Source organism: Sinohyriopsis cumingii, chromosome 14 (genome assembly GCF_028554795.1).
Source record: "Sinohyriopsis cumingii isolate HCF-2022 chromosome 14, ASM2855479v2, whole genome shotgun sequence".
Classification (NCBI taxonomy): domain Eukaryota; kingdom Metazoa; phylum Mollusca; class Bivalvia; order Unionida; family Unionidae; genus Sinohyriopsis; species Sinohyriopsis cumingii.
Window position 1 is genome coordinate 48639815 of NC_142974.1, and position 18463 is coordinate 48658277.

At 36.7% G+C, this 18463-nt stretch overlaps 1 protein-coding gene across 1 annotated transcript in view; it reads left to right on the top strand.

Moving 5' to 3' along the window:
* LOC149783731 (uncharacterized) overlaps nucleotides 1-11368 on the top strand; it is a 73206-nt gene extending 61838 nt beyond the window's left edge. The window contains exon 5 of the mRNA XM_089932894.1: nucleotides 8521-11368. Within this exon, the coding sequence (XP_089789020.1) occupies nucleotides 8521-9666 (1146 nt within the window). The 3' untranslated portion in view covers nucleotides 9667-11368. The remainder of the gene's footprint in view (nucleotides 1-8520) is intronic.
* The last annotated feature ends 7095 nt before the right edge of the window (nucleotides 11369-18463 follow it).

The window sequence follows — 18463 nt, forward strand, 5'->3', positions numbered from 1 at the left end:
CCCAAATGATATGCTAGCGGGTTCAGAGGAATACATATATATACACATTTGTAAGCTTCTAACGTGCCATCGCATCTTAGCAAGTTTACAATAGGACAGTACAACATATAGTTTTGTAAGCTTCTAAGGTGCCATCGCATCTTAGCAAGTTTACAGTAGGACAGTACAACATATAGTTTTGTAAGCTTCTAAGGTGCCATCGCATCTTAGCAGGTTTACAGGGACAGTACAACATATAGTATTTACATGTATTTACATCTGTAAGCTTCTAAGGTGCCATCGCATCTTAGCAAGTTAAGGGACAGTACAACATGCATTTTTTAACTAAGGACAGTACAACACATAGTATTTATAGTAGGACAGCACAACATATAGTATTTTTTAACTAAGGACATCACAGACAGATACGGGGTTATATTCTACGCTCAACAAAGTTGCACACCCTCCCCCAAATCAATCCCGCGAGGTGTAAAATGTCACCCCGTCAGGGTGATAACGCGGAAAGTTGTGCAACTTTATTGGGCTTCGAAACCCCGTACATAATTCGGACGCTACAGTATATAAACTGACTGTTACTTGGAAGTTCAAAAATAGCTCACTCGGTTTTTCGTACTTGTTTTCTTAAATATAATCGCAGAAAAAATACAGATGAACCAGAAAACCAAATGAATTCAGTAAAACAATTATTTTATCTGTGAAAAAAAAATATTATTTATTGTACACCCGCCCGTGTGATAGTCTTTGATAAAATCCTTGATAAAGTCAACGGGAAGTAATTGAAGACCCTATTGTGATCGTAACACGGAAAATTGTTTACGCGTTTGTAGTGTATATCATTACAGTTAACAGGTTCTACTAAACTAGATTTTAAACACTGAATTTAAATTCTGAAGTGGATTCTAAATTTAAGTTGGATCTAAATTTTAACATAGAATTTATATTGCTTATGAAAAATAACACCTACCTGTACTGACAAACGCGGAAGTGTTATAGACTGTGACGCAGTGTGTATACAATTGGCTGTATACTACTCTGTCGCGCTGGATAAATTGCCATCTCAAGGAGTATTGCGCAAGGGGCAGGCATGAGATATGCTTAACCGAGTTATCTCCCATTTACATTAAAAAACTTCAGGATTTTAGTGAAGTAAATAAGGAAAAACAATCCTTTGCTAATTATATTTTTTTTGAGAGGGCAGATTTGGTTATATTTTCTGCGACTCTTCGTACTGAGGGCATGCAAATGTCAAAATATTTGCCAGCTGCACGCATCGATTGAAATATTATTTCTTCATTCGTATCTAAATTTATGGATACAACTCTCTTGGCGCTCTTATTACTACGGCCAGTATTACCAGATTTACAGTTTTGGCTTTGTGTCACAATTCTCAGATTGGATAAATTATTGTCGAGTTTGTTGTTGTTGATGTGATCGATCACAAGATCGTCTTGGATCACTCCGTTAAATACCTCGAACACGAAGCGATGACAGAGATAATGTTTCTTTCCAACAGTAAATCTAAGATAACCAACATTACTAACAACACCAACTGATTTTTTCAACTTGCAATGTCTGACTATTCCATTAAGATTCGCTTCGTAATTCTTAATGATAGGACGTGGGACACATTTTTTATTCATTTTATATAATAATGTATTTGTCTAATTTATAATTTGTCTGAAAACTTAGTTAAATAATCGCGCTCACATTTTAGCGCAACATCGTTCTTTCTTTTGTTATAATATCTTTTAAGTTCACGATATCTCTTTCCCCCGCAACTTGCACATAACTGTGTTTTACCCCTGACCCGAACACCACATCGCAGGCAGGGTATTGATCCTAAACTCCCCCTTCGGACGCTTTGGGAATGTTCCCCGCAGAATTCTTTTTTGCAGGATTTATTACAAGGAGTTACAGATCCAACTTTAAGCCACTTGCACTGATTCATTATATATAATATTTCTTATTTAAATATTTGTCTTAAATATAATATGGAGGAGCTCGAAAGATTATCTGCAATCAAGCCCTGGAAAGCTTCTAGATTCGATCTTGACAGACTAACCCCTGACTCGCGGAGACGAGCCCTGACTGATCTGTTTGATATTATCAGGAATGCCAAAAAGGAATTTCGTAATGATGGAGCATCTCACGTATGGTCCATACGCGACATTGACGAAGTCAATGTTGACTCTGTCATTGATGCTACAATGAATGATGCACGAGCGAAAACAATTATCGATTATCTCTTTGATAATCATCAAAGTCAGAAATATTTTTTCAGAATAAAATTTATTGTGCAAGATGATTCCAATACGTCGATTATCCGTGATTAAAATGACCCTGTCCTTGCTAATGGAAAAACCGTTCTGTTAAGTAAAGATTCCAAACCAGGAATGTTGACTGGGATTGATAAACCACATTACACTCGAGCATATCCTGTGACCGCGGTCATTTATGGAATCTATCCGATAAAAAAACCAAAAATCAATAAACTTGCCCCAATGAGATTCTCAAAGCTGAATTGTGTAGCCGAACGAGTTATTGAACATTTTAAAAATGCGATGCGCGGAAACGGTCTAACTGATCTAAGACGTTCCAAGATAGCAACGTGGACTGAAAAAGTCAAGGATACAGGAGCATCAATAAACGATGTTGCCGAGCTAGAAAAAGCATTAAGATTTCCCATAACCGTAACAACGATAACAGAGGAAGTATTATACAAATCGAAATATAATCGGAACGGAGCTCCAATAAATATCATTGATCATAACGCTCACGCTTGGACTAACGCATTTACGATATATCCGCGGGATCGTGTTGTGAAGTATTATTCGGGAAATATATTTGATTTTATTAAACAGATAAGCAAAAACGACCCTGTGTCGATGTGGTTGTTTAAAAGTTCCGAAGATGGCGAGTATGATCAATTTGTAAGATCTAACGGTGAATTATACCGGACGAAATTTCTGCAACAGGAAATGAAAAAACTCGCAGAGAGATATTCAGAAAACACTGAGCAGTTATTAACTAATTGTTTTACAGTTCCATCAGTTGCCGCTCACGCCGCCAGAGAAAGAAATTCATGGAAGCCAACCCGAAGGGAGTTTCTTGAAGATATACAACTGAGTTGTGTCCAATATGGACATGGCTGTTTGTGGAATACCAAGTATGACCACAAGGATATCATTTCCGTGGACATGGCTGCGTGTTATCCGGGAAGCTTTCTTGGGATAGGCGAGTGTAGTGGATATTTTAAAAGATTTGGACATCCCACGAACTCGATGACGCGAGTTGCTATAAATGGTCCTTTACCCGATTTTGACCTGACAGGATTTGCTCGTGTAACGTCGTTTGCGCTAGCTGAAAAACTTCATCCGATTTGTTATGTTTGGTTTGGCAGACATTTCTCAGAGAAACCTGGGCACCAATAGTATTGTTGCGATATATGCTTGACAACCGAATACTGGTATCGTTGACGGTCAGTGAAGCAATTGTATCACATCGACCGCAGACTTCGGTTTGGTTACCAACACCGGAGCGTATCAGTCTCGATGAAGTCATTGAAGAATATGCACGACAGTGTCCTCATCAGACCATGGATGTCATTAACAATAACGCTCCTAATATTCTTAAAATTAAACTCAGCAATAGGGAAAAAACAGCAAAAGATCTAGGTAGAAGAATAATCGGTAAATTTACTCAAGGTGGTGTATATGATCATAAACGACATCACTCACGATTGATTATCGATGATGCTGAATTAAGTTTTATAATTGCTGATGCCGCTGAGAGAAATATATTTTGTAATCGGGAGTACGCTTTCTTGTCCGACGGAGCACGGTTGGGCACAATTGTAAGTTATATTAATGGAGAATCACCTCAATACACACATTTAAGATCTTCGATGCTGGCTTATGTTTCTATAAACTTGCTATCGATGATAAATCGATTTCCCGACACTGCAGTTAGAGTTGCAACGGATTCATTTTATATCGATAAAAGATATTCAGAATCACTGGCTCGTTTTACAAGCAACGATGAATCATGGTGTTCGTGGAGAATAAAAAAGGAAATGCTACATTGTTATTGTGAATCCGCTGATGTTGCTATCAAAGATAATTATTGTAAATCAGAATTATCAGAAATGTCGTCGGCGCCGTCTGTGAATGATCCAATCACTAGACACAAAACCGTTTATTTGAACGGACCGGGAGGTTCTGGTAAGACAACTCGAGCGATTGAATTATTTCGTGGAAAATCGAAGATTTTCGATTCAGATATGATTGTGTTAACACCAACACACAGACTCGCCAGGGAGATGAAACAACGAGGAATCAATTCTTGTACTTATCACAGCTTTTTCAAATACAGCGGTGGTGTGTGGACTCCAGATCGAATGGGAACAAAATACATTCCGCGGAATATTATTTGGGATGAAATATGTACGGTACCGTTAGATACATTAAAAACATTTTTAGATTGGCTATTAGCAAAAAATACACCTGTGATAATGTGCGGCGATCACGGTCAGCCACCACCTTTTGTTGGTCCATCTCCGCATTTGTGGTTAAAAGGTTTTGTAGATTATTATGAAGAAGTGTCTGATGATTATAGATCTCTTGATGCAACGTTGAAGGAATTTAAAACATTAATCAGATTACAACCGAATAAAATTCAATGTGAAATTATGCGCGAAATAATTTCAGAGACTTCAGTGAGCGACTTTTGAAAAACGTGGAGACCAAACGATTTGATTTGTGGCAAGTAGAAAGATAGTCAGAGACACACTTCAGATAAAATTGCTTTTACTGCAACGAGAAAAGTTTCCAATGTTGCCAGTGCCATTGTGTTATAGACCAGCTGATACGCGGTTACAGAATAAAGATGTTGATATTCCTAGGAAAACAGAGAAACAGAATTTAGTATTAAATGATATTGTCACAGTTGATGTCAATGTTGTTGAAGATGCATTAAAAATGAACAGATCCCCGTGGACGCTAGGATACGCAATGACGATACATTCATCTCAAGGACTAACTATTTCTGATACAGTTGTTTGGATTGTTCATGAACGAATCGAGTGGTCAAACTTAGTTTACTTGTCAGTGTCTCGAGTCAGAAGAATATCTCAATTGCGAAGAATTGTCTTGGAAGAGTCAATGGCTGATGAAATTAATAATAAAAACAACAGTGATACGATAAGAAAAAAATTAGCCGGTTACAAACAGAGTGACAAAAAAAAAATAATCGCGATTTCGACCTCGATGTTGAATTTATCATGACACTGAAACAACAGCAGAATAATCACTGTGCGAGCTGTAATTGTATAATGTTGTGGTGTTACACTAATAAAAATCCAAAACAATTTACCGTAGACAGAAAAGATAACAATCTTGGTCATACACGACAAAATGTGATGCTGACATGTCTTGAGTGTAATCGACGTAGGGGTGCTAGCTAGTTAAGTGATTTGGGCGGTAATTGTGTGTCTTCGGGAATTACTTGCAATTGTTCACGTGTGAATCCGCGCTGAGGAGCAGTTGAATCCAGCCTGTAGATTGCTGGTCTACCAGTAGATCTAGTTATCTTAGATATCTTGTGTGTCGTGATGCTCCAGATAGGATCAGTCGCTCTTTTTTTACCACCTTCAAGTTCACCTGGTTCATATAAATATCTCACAGTGACATTACCCACTATTGGTTGTGCTGAAAAATCACGTCGTTGTACGTGTATACGTTTTTTGGTAATTGCGTTAATAGGTTTCATGTTGGTTGTTCGAGTTATTTCATTATTTAATGCAGTTATCAGGCTTGGTAATCTTGCAACCCATTCACGAGATCTCTTGTCTTGGATAAATTCCTTCGCGTATTGATATCCAAATAACCGCTCAGCAAGTGTTCGATTAAATCGCTCAACAATTGCCTGATCACGGTGAATCTCAGTATGCCCTCGTCTAATGGTCACATTATGTTGCTTCATCAGCGATGATACTGCACCCTGAAATTCTCTGCCAGGATCAACTTGTAATAGATTTGGCCATCGCAGAGGTCCTCGTTGATAAATTCGTTCAAACGCAGAAGCAACCTCAGATGCTGTTTTAGTCGTTAACGGTTCTGCATCTTTGTATTTACTTGCAACATCAACTACAGTTAGCGCGTATTTATATGTTCGACAACGAATGGTATCGTGTGGCAGAAATAATATATCAGCCTGATGAACTTCATTAGGAACACTAACATTAAAATGTGCAAAATTAATTTTTCTAGGACCTGGTAGATAAATTTGCCATATTGCCTGTTTGGATAACCAATCTGCTGCAGTATCACGTGTGACTTTTGCTGCACTGGCAAGTTTACTAATTGCTGCGCTACCCCTCCAGTATCCTCTTGGGGAATAATAAATCGACTCCATTATAATTAATTACCAGCGCCTAGCGCTAATTTACCTTTCATCGCGGACTTTATTAACCAACTGGCTAATCTTTCTTTGAGAGATTTATCAGTAATAGAATTTAGCACGTGAATTAATTTCAAATCCGCGAGATGCCTATCTTGTAGATTTTTACTTTTATAAGCCACATCATACGCATGACACGCTTTATCGATAGCATTTATTGGTTCTTCTCCGGGTTTTGGTCAATCTTGGTCATCAAGTCTGATATCAAGTCGGGTTCCAGGACGACAGTAATTATATCCTGGGAGATGTTTTTCTCCTGGGTATTTAGCCCACGGAGCCCCTGGTAAGTTTCCTAACTTGGAGGCAATATCACTTCCTTTTCTTTTTTTTTTATTTGGCACTGGTTTTGACTTTGGTTTTGGCGCCGACTTTGGTTTTGGCTTTGGTTTTGGCGCCGACTTGCCACTGGGAATAAATTTAAACTTTTTTGTACCGCATCGCTCACACTTGCCCGAAACCGCAGATCTGTTATTTTTTGTTGAAATGGTTGTTAGATCACTTATTGGGGTACGTGCTCTACATTTCACACAATATAAATCCATATTTATATTATATTATTCTAATGGAGATCACTGACTTTTCTGCTACAAGGAAACGAGAACCAGTTAAGCATCATGCAGCGCTACCAAATTCTGTTCGTATGATTATAATTGGCCCATCTGGGAGTGGTAAGACACAGTTGTTACTTAATTTAATAATGAAGTGGATGAAGTGGGACAAGTTGTATTTGGTAGCACCAAGTGTAAACGATCAACGATGCTACGAAGTGTTAAAAGATTTTAATGAAAGTGCAAAATCATTAAATGAAAACGGCGATGATGTTGTTTAATTTATAACTGACATTAATGAAGCGCCAAGTATTGATGATATTGATGGATTTATTAACAATTTAGTCGTGTATGATGATGTGATGTTGGATAAACAATCAAATTCTGCCAGGATATTTTCCAGAGGCAGACACAAAAACACCAATGTGATTTATGTAACCCAACGATATACCCAAATTCCTAAAGTGATCCGGGATAACTGTAATATTCTTGCTGTGTTTAACGGAGTTGATACACACACGTTACGAAATATACATCAGACTTGGTGCAGTGGCGATATGGATATAAATAAGTTTAGAAATTTATTTAGTAAGGCTCAGTCAACACCACACGGATTTATAACAATAAATTTACATGATCCTCGAACACGGTATCGAGTCGGGTTAGATACGATTTTTGGATAAAATGGTTTTCGAAAAGGGACGCAGGAAGCAGCAGGGAGGGCGACAAGAACAAAACGCAGCAACGACGGCGACAGTTGCGTTTACAACGAAGCGTCCTCGCGGTTTTTTAAAGGGTTTATTTCGCCCCCCTTTTTGCCTAAAAACTTGTAGGATTCGCCTCCCCTTCTTCTCCTTTTCTAACCAATCAGATTACAGAAATCTCGCTCAATTAATAACAGTTGAAATTATATATTTTTAAGATATATTTCGAATGATAGATGTACATCAGCATTGTCCTTTAACGGTTGTTTCTACTATAAACTAAAATCTAATGCTAGAAGGCTTTTATTGATAAATAATAATTTTTTTCCCAGACCTTTGCCGTAACGAAGTCCATTTTATGTTCTTCTTAACTGCTGAAGAACAAAATACTGGTCAAAATCAAAATTTGCCTTTATATTATTCTTGTGAAACATTGTTTATTGAAATTTATATAGGCTATATCTTCAAATACCAACATTGACAGCTTTCGTAACCAATTAAAACTCACTGTAGCCAAACGAAAACGTCCGTTTCGGTATTTATACTAACCCGAGGAAAACCATACAAGTGTAAAGATTGTGTCGAATATTTCGCCGATTTTTATGGTCAGCATAATGTACACTGTCATCTCAGTACCTGAAAGGAACCATTTAAATTTGAAGGTTTAACCTAGAATGGAATCTGAATAACCACACGATGGGACATGGAGGAGAAAACACCTGTAATGTGTGATGTTGTAATGATTAAATTTTTGTAACAGTGGAAATTTGAATGAGAACCATTTAAGTGTGAGCTATGTGAAAATTGTTTAGTCACATTGGAAAAAAAATCAGAATAAGCACATGATGATACATACTGGAGAGCAACTATTTAAGTGTGAAGCATGTGGTAAAATGTTTAGTCACAGTGAAAATCTAAAACAGCACATGAAGATACATACTGGCGAAAAACCATTTAAGTGTGATGTATGTGATAAGAAGTTTAGTCAAAATGGAAATCTGAACAGTCACATGAGGATACATACTGGAGAAAAACCATTTAAGTGTGAAGTATGTGGTAAAAGATTTACTCAAAGTGGATCTCTGAATGATCACATGAGGATACACACTGGAGAAAACCCATATAAGTGTGAAGTATGTGATAAAAGCTTTACTCGCAGTAAATTTCTGAATGAACACATGAGGATACATACTGGAGAAAAACCATGTAAGTGTAAAGTATGTTATAAAATGTTTAGATGGAATGGAGATTTGAATAAACACATGAGGATACATACGGGAGTAAACCCATATAAGTGTGACGTATGTGGTAAATTTTTTACTCACAGTGGACCTCTGAATGAGCACATGAGGACACATACTGGAGAAAACCCATACAAGTGTGAAGTATGTGGTAAAAGTTTTTCTCGCAGTAAATTTCAAAATGAGCACATGAGGGTACATACTGGAGAGAAACCATATAAGTGTAAATTATGTGGTAAAAGTTTTACTCAAAGTGGATCGCTGAATGAGCACATGAGGATACATACTGGAGAAAACCCACATAAGTGTGAAGTATGTGGTAAAAGCTTTACTCGCAGTAAATTTCTGAATGATCACATGAGGATACATACTGGAGAAAAACCATATAAGTGTGAATTATGTTATAAAATGTTTAGATGGAATGGAGATTTGAATAAGCACATGATGATACATACTGGAGAAAAACCTTTTACATGTGAAGTATGTGGTACAAGTTTTATTCAAAGTGGACCTCTGAAAGACCACATGAGGATACATACTGGAGAAAAACCATATAAGTGTGAAGTATGTTATAAAATGTTTAGATGGAATGCAAGTTTGAATAAGCACATGAGAATACATACTGGTGAAAAACAATTTAAGTGTGAAATATGTGTTGAAAGGTTTAGTCAGATTGGAGATTTTAAAAAACACATGATGATACATACTGGAGAATAAAACATTTTAGTGTGCAAAATGTAACAGAATGTTTAGCCAGGGTGGACAGCTAATATTGCACATGAAGATACACACTGGAGGAAAACCATTTAAGTGTGAAATATGTGCTGAAAGGTTTAGTCAGAGTGGAGATTTGAAAAAACACATGATGATACATACTGGAGAAAAAGCATCAAATGTGCAGAGTGTAATAGAATGTTTAATCTGGTTGGACACCTAAAGTTACACATGAGAATGCATACTGCAGAAAAACCATTTAAGTTTAAAATATGTAGGTGAAGGTTAAATCAAAATAGAACTAGGAATCATCACATGATGATACGTACAGGAGAAAAATAATTTAAGTGTGGAATGTGTAATAGATTGTATAGTCAGGATAAAAGCATTCAAGTGTGGAGTATGTAATAACATTTTTATTCAGGATAGACATCAAATGAAACACATGATGATACATTCTGGAGAAAAACCATTAAAATGTGAAGTATGTAATAACGTTTTGAATTGTTGTGGAAATGTAACAAATCACATGTGGACACATACAAGAGAAAAACCATTTAAATGTGAAGTACGTAATAAAGTTTTGACTTGAGATGGTAAGGTAATAAATCACATGAGGACACATACAAAACATTTAAGATTGAAGAATATGATAAAAGTGTTAATAAATTCGACCACATGATTCACCCAAAACCTCCCTAACTTCATAAGTAGCATGTTGTAAATGAATGTAAATAACCTATATAAAAAATGAAAAGTATAATATTTTTTAGAAACGGAAAGTGAAAATGGCGTCATTTTGAAGTAAATAATGAATCATAATTGCCATACATATCAATAGAATTAAAAAAAAATAACATATTCAAGGATTATTAATATTTGTAGAGAGGGGTAATTGTATTTTGATGACCACTTATATGAGACATTAAATCATTCGATATTGACCATTGAAGAAAATCTGGACAAACACAGAGATAAACGAATGTAGCTATTTTTACATGACCATGAAAAGGGAAAAACAATTTTGTTATTTGTACAAATTAAAAAGTACGTGACCTGACACCAGAAATAAAACACATCTATACTGATAAGCATTTTAAAACATTGTATTTAACACGTCTGTTTTAAAAATTAGGATAATGAGAATAAAATCCTGGAATGTTTTCATTGATACCTAATGTGTCATTTTTGTCGTCCTTTCTGCTTACTTGGTATATGATAAAGAATATTTTCGGTTTATATCAAAGTTTGTCTACATATAAACATTGGTTTTTTTAAATTATATCCTTTAAAACTTACATTATTATTGCATGGTTTTATAGCCAAATTAAAACTCCTTTTTGCCCAGAATAGTTTTATTTGTATAAGGGAGTCCTATTTGAGTTTTATACCAACCCAATGAAAACCATATAAATGTGAACACAGTGAAAAATGTTTCGCAGGAGTGGATAAAAGCATTTAAATTTTCAGTACGTGGTATATTTAGTAAGGTGTACATTAAATCATGGTGGTTCTGAGTGGTCTAAAGCGCTCTACGTTACAGATGACTACTGTCTCACCTCAGCGAGGGTTCGAGTCTCGGATTCGGCGAATGTGGGTATGTGAGAAAGCCTGCCAGTATCTTCTCATGGGTCAATGGTTCTTTCTGGGCTTTTCGCAAGTTCTTCCTTCACCATTAATACTGGCCGCCAAAAATGGCATTAAACCCTACAACAACAACAAGAACATCATTAAATCATGCACATGATGTTACACACTGGAGAAAAAATATTTAAGTGTGGAATATGTGATAACAGGTTTAGTAATGGTGGACTTCTAAAAGGCACAGGATTGCATATATTTCAAGTATAATCTATGTATCATTTTGATGAAGTAAATATCCTTATTGAGAATTAAGTGAGATTTTTATCTTGAATATATGCGATGACTGATGTTGGAAAAGGTTTGTTGGGGAATCAATTAGGCAACACAGGGTGCACAAGTCTTGCACTGGGTATTTGGGTACTCATCTTGACCTCTGTGAAAACAACTCATACGAAGAGCAATTAAGTGTTTTATTTATCTTTATTAAATTGTCAGCAGTAATTTTTCGACATTCTTTTGTCTTGACCCAATGTAGTACCTGAATATAGCCAATATGATGAACGATTTTCGTCTGGAAGATTTTGACGACATTTAAGGTGCCTAATATTCCTTAATCATGATTGGATTGATTTCATTAAAGTATAAAGATTACAAACAATATATAATTGGGTCTAAGACTGGCATTCTTTTACGTGGTGATATAAAATCACAAAGAAAACATAATTGAGTCCCAAACTGACAATGTTTTAAGAAGTCATACAAAATCAAGGGTAACAGGGCCGACTTTGTTGTGGGCCGACAATGCCATGGTCCGAGTATGTTATGGAGAAATTTCTGAATTAAATTTGGGTGGGCCGAATCTGTAATGGGGCGATTTCGTTATTGACCAACTTCATTATGGGCTGAGATCTCCTGTGACCAATCAAACAAAACATACCCAAACAAAAATTAATTGTTGGAAAGAGTTTTATTTTGTAGAAATAGAGATCAGATTATTCTGCATTTATTATTTACACTGGGGGCCCGAGTGGTTTAAAGCGCTCACCATTACGGATCATTGCCATCTCGCCTCTGTCTGCGTGGGTTCGAGTCTCGGGTTCAGCCAATGTGGGCATGTGAGAATGCTTGCCGGTAGCTTCTTGTGGGTTGGTGGTTCTTTCTGGGGTTTTCCCTGTTTCTTCCTCCACCAATGATACTGCCCGCCATGTGTAGCCTATCTTATTGTGAAAATGGCGTTAAACTCTACAACAACAAGAACAACAATATATGGTTGGAAATAAAACAAGGGAGGCAAATTTTACTTTATTCATCACCATTACATGTTATCAGCCAATACGTTCCAAGTGAAAACTGCCTCATTGTGAAGTAATTAATGGACCATGAATGCCATACATATCAATGGACCGTAAGTGTGATACATAACCAATGGAGCCATTAGTGTCATACATATGATCAGAACCTTCAGTGTCATAATATCAATAGAATCATTAGTGCTATGTATATAAATGGTCCATCAGTGCTGTACATAGCCAATGGAACCATTAGTGATATGGATATCAATGGTCCATCAGTGCCATATATATGAAAGGAACAATCGGTGCCATAATATCAATGGAACCATCATTGCTATGTATATCAGTGGTCCATCAGTGCCATACATAGCCAATGGAATCATCAGTGCCAAGCATATCAATGGAGATGAAACAAATAATATATGCATCTCATTATAAATATTTCTACACGTATTTGGTCTTGGACGTTTTACTAATTGGTTGTTGCTGCGGGCTGTTGCAATGTACAATACAGCTCACGTGTATTTTTTAACTTAATCCCTCCATTTTCGGTGATGGAGCAATAAAATATCATCAAATCACCACCGCTTCTCGGCCGGCATGCCAATGGTCACTCCACCATGAAGTGGCTGATAGGCATTACTGATTGACATTTGAACAGCAAACCAATGACAACCACCCATGGAAAACCAAGACTTCTTTCAAATATCTTTATTCCAATCAGTGATCTCTCTTTTGATTATATACATGGACAATTGAAATAAATGGAAAAAAGATCTTGTATGTTGCGTATGTTTTGAAAATGTATACGCGAACTTGACAAGAGACATGCCATGTTGATTTTTTTAGCAATTCAAATTTATGGACAATAGAAATTAGTTTAAAGTGTTTTGTATATTTCGCACATTTAGAAAACTTACACACTGTCTGGAAGAGAGGCCCACCTTTTTGAGTATCTTTTGAAGAGTGTAAATTTATCATGTTTGAGCATGAAAAGTCCTCTGAGGTATGGATAATTACATTCAGATAGCAACAGCTACTATTCATACACACAAACAATGAAAAAATACTAAAACACTAAATTTGCACTTAAATGCAAACCACGTGTTCGGTCCTTGAACAGTAATGACCCAGTTTCGGGACGGACTATACATGTACACAATTATCAGCTAGTTCAATGCTGAATCCAGGTGTACTGTAAGGGGCTAAATTAATATTTCCGATTGTTAAATGTTTTAAAATCATTCATCACAAGGTAAGTTTGTTTCAGGTAAAGAAAGAAATGCAATAGCATCCTTTTTTATACCATAAATCAGAATAAGACAATAGTTTTCAAGGATTTACCCCCCCCTTTAGATACTGTAATAGTCTCTCCCTAATAAAGACTTGGCTACAGCTGATGTTCAGCAAAAATCAAAGCAGTGACCATTGTGACACTGTTATACAATGTTAGCATCAGTAGATATAAATCAGGAAAGGTGCGTTTCAATCATATGCACGACTTGCCGCATTGCATTTAATATATGTAGCTCAAGTTATGGTCCAGTCATTTATTGATTGACATTTGAATAGTCAATGAAGGATGACAACCCACGGAAAGACCGAGACATCATGCATGATTTGCAGTTAGATATCACTTAAAGAATCAAGTGATTTTCATTTCTATCAAATATACTGGGACAATAAAACAAGAAAGAAAAAAAGGCTTGTCTATTGTGTACATATACAGAATTTTGATCAACTTCTTTTGCAACATCTTTACACTTTTACATTATTCAAACGCATTTTTTAAAAGTTAGATACTGACTTGATGAGAGACAGACCATATTCGTGTTCTCTTGAACAGTGTAAATCTATCATGCTGTTTAAAAACGGAAAGTAATTATCTAAACTTTAAACAGTTACATTCCAGTTTACAGCCACTTCTGAAAGAAAGAAAGAAAAAAAAACCAAAAGAAAAACAAGATCAAATTCTAAAGTACGAATCACCAGTCACGAGGCTGAATACACACGCTTGTTTAGTTTTAACTATATCTGTATTGCAAGTGACTGGCCACTTAACTTAAAGGCAAGATTGTTCTTTCCGACGGTATATTTTGGATGTTTCCTTATCACAAGATAAATCTGTTTCAAAAAGAGAAGGAATGGCATGGTACCGTTTTTATAATATAAATCTAAAGTTGAAATCCTGTGAATAGATGTCAGAAGAAATAGTAAAAGATATTACTATAACTAGCCAGGGCCGGACCGGGCCCCTACCCCACCCAATTCACAAAATGTAATCGCACACACAAACATACAGTCACTTCCCAGTTGCAGTTTGACCATCGTTTTATTCTTGCGCATGTTTATTGAGAATTATTCACTTCGTGAGTAAAAAGACACACAGAATTTTGCTTTGGTACCCTTTCGAGGAACGTTAGGGCCCTTTTGAAAGTTTGGAAACACCCCTTTCCCGCAAACACTGGACATGATTGGTCCCTGCTCATGCATGTGGTAACTATCGGAGCTTGTGCAATATTGTTTCACATGTCAAATATAAATGAGATTCTTGAGTAAAATGGTTGACGTTTATCATTCATTATCGTCCTTTTCACCGCAGAGTGTCCAATAATACTGTATTTCAGTTGATGATTAGCAAAGTATATTGTGCGAACTGCAACAGAAATAAGGAAAATAATGCATTTGAACATTCATGTTGGAGAAATGTAAATGTGACAGCCATGATTTTATCGATCGATCGATCGATGATGATGATGATGAATTAGCCCCGTTTCTTCCACTGAATCCATTTTAACTCTAAAGCAGAGTACCAAATGCATAAATACAGAAATCCACTACATGCTACTAAATTGTGTGGCATGTCTTACGATTTTGTCTCAATAGCTAAACGCTCCAGTATTCCTTTAGTATTCCTCATGAAAAGGAAATTCATTTAAATAGTTAAACGTCTTTGATCTATAATACAGTTAGGTTATTGATGTATAATTTCCATATGACTGACTAGTTTATTTCTATTATGATAAAAAGTTTGTTTGTCTTCTTTTAATTACAAGAAGGAACAGATAATACGTTGATACAACCACGAAGACTCCTTTATATTTGTTGAATATTTAAGATGTGACAATTTTCCACATTATTATTATTATTATTGTTATTCATTTTAACAATAGGCTGAGGTCACATTAATTAGGAACAATAACCAACTCTTCGCTGTTAATGATGGGATAATAAGTTAAGCTGTAAACTACAACGCGCGAAGTCAGATGGCATCGTGTTAGAAAAACACCCTTCCCGTGCTGAAATTGACATCGTCTTCTGATGCCAAAGTTTTATAGCAGCGTTTAAAATGATCACTGTCTTTATTTCTCCTCTCAAGCCAACTCTTTATTTGGGAAAGGCCATTTAAGTGTCAAAAGGTTTATATTATTTGAAACAAATTTATATTGTGCTGAATGAAAGAATTAAAAAAAAAATAACCGAACTAGAAAGAACAATAAATGAAATTACCAGTCCTAAGCTTTGTACATGTATATTCAGCCGCATGAGTGGGTCTTTACTTTTCAAGGAGACAACATGTAGTTTGCTTTTAAGTGTAAAGTCAGTGTTCTCTATTCTTGTTGAATTTCTGTTTACGGAAGTGGCTCTTATGTGGTATTTAAATGTACATACGATGATTACTTTTCCTATTTGAGCAGCTTGATGACTTCGCATTGTTCAAGTGAAGATGAACAAGCTCGAGTCAGTGGATCAGTTTGTACAGATCTCTTCGAATAAAAGTAACAGCGTAATCTTATTGCAAAAGGTGTCAATCAGTCTTTTGTAAATGAAAAAAAACTGCTGTAGCATTAGAGGAGTTTTCAAGGCATTGCGACTATATTAATATTATCTTAAATGTGTGTGTGTGTGTGTGTGTGTGTGATTTGAATTTTTAACGTAGCTTTAACAATTTTCAGTCATATTGCTACAATGTCTGTAGTGTGGCAGTTTATAGTGATGTCTAGCACTGGGACATTATGCCACAGACATGTAGCATGTCCCACCTAGTCATATAATCCTGATACAATGCCGACCAACCTCTTAATACTTAGCGCCAAACAAGGCAGTTGTTAGCACCATCTTTGTAAGTCTTTGGTATGACTCGGCCAGTGATTGAACCCATGACCTCCCGCATCCGAGGCAGACGCTCTAACCACTAGGCCACCAGAGCGGTACTAGCCTCAATGGGACTTTAGTGTTAAATTTGGATGTTTGTACTTTAGCCTCTTGGGGAATTTCACATGGGGGAATTTAACTTGGAGTGAATAGGGAATTGAACATAGCAACAAGGGATTGGGACACCCTATCCTCAATGGGACTTTGATGTTAAATAGGGATATATCCACTCTAACATCAAGGGGAATTTAACATGGGGAATGTTATATCCACTTTGGGGACAATGGGAATTTAACATGGGAAATTTTATATCCACTCCGGGGACAATGGGAATTTAACATGGAGGATTTTATATCCACTCTGGGGACAATGGGAATTTAACATAGGTTTGGTTTATATATGGACAATAAGAATGATGACGTCAAGGTACTGGACATTGGCAACAATGTCCACAAGGCATTGTATAAAGTTATATGACCCGCTCCGCCAGGGGTTATATAAAAGTATATGTCCCACTTTGCCGGGCGTTATATAAAGTGATATATCCCGCCCCACCAAGCATTATAGCTTTTCACGGTGATTCACGGACAATGGGAATTACCATTACAAAGCACCATGAGACAATTCACGGACAAGATTTGTATGGACAAGGGGAATTACCATTACAAAATAGCCTGGGACGATATACGGACAAGGGGAAATTTAACATGGAAAACTTAACATGGATGGGATTATAGACGAATAAGGGGAATTTAACTTGGGTGGGATACTCTACGGACAAGGGTAATTGAACATAGGGAATGTATAGTGACAATAGATTGGGACTGTCTACGGGCAAGGGGAAATTGAACAGGAATGGGATACTTTAAGGACAATGGAATTACTTAGACAAGACCCCCTCGGAACGTTTACGGACAAGATTTACATGGACAAAAGGTTGGGTCTGTATAGGGACAATAGGAATGGAACAGGTTGGGTGACGTAATAGTACTGAACATTGGCAACAATGTTGCAAGTGGCTGACCTCAATCAGACAAAACAGTGACAGTGGAAAGAAGTTCTAAAACGCCTGGTGGGGCGGGACATATAAATTTATAGACATAGAATCGCTTACCGAACAATCCATAGTGATGAGGCTGCTAAACTAAACAACACACAAACTAACAAAATCCACGTTACTTACCGGTGCTATGAATACATTGTGGAGAAGGAGATTTCTTTTATCTGCAAAACACACCATTACCTAAAATCACCTCAGCTAAAGAGTTAGTGGTTCGAGTCACACTAAGCCACATTCACACAAAACAAACACATTTATAACGGACAATGATTTTTCTGTTAAGGGGAAAAACACAAACACATGCATAGGTATGCGCACACACAAACAAAATGCACACAAACGAATGCATGCATACAAAAATGCACTCACACACACACTTTTTTGTTAATGGGTAAACCTTTTGTTAAGGGAAGTAACAAACACTGATATTTCCCCTGTGCCGTACTTGTGCCGAAAAGTGCAACCAAGACCAACCTTGAAAGTACACACATGAAGAATCTGCCTTGACAGGAACATGGGTCAGCGTGGAATTGTTGAAAGCTCTGGACATGGGATACCAATTGTTAAAAGAATACTACATGTACCACTTTCCCAAGAGAGAACAATACCACAAGGGTGACGAGCCATAGAAGGGTTCCGAGTGGCCGAGTGGTCTAAAGCGCTCTCCGTTACCGATCACTGCCATCTCACCTCTGTCTGCGCCGGTTCG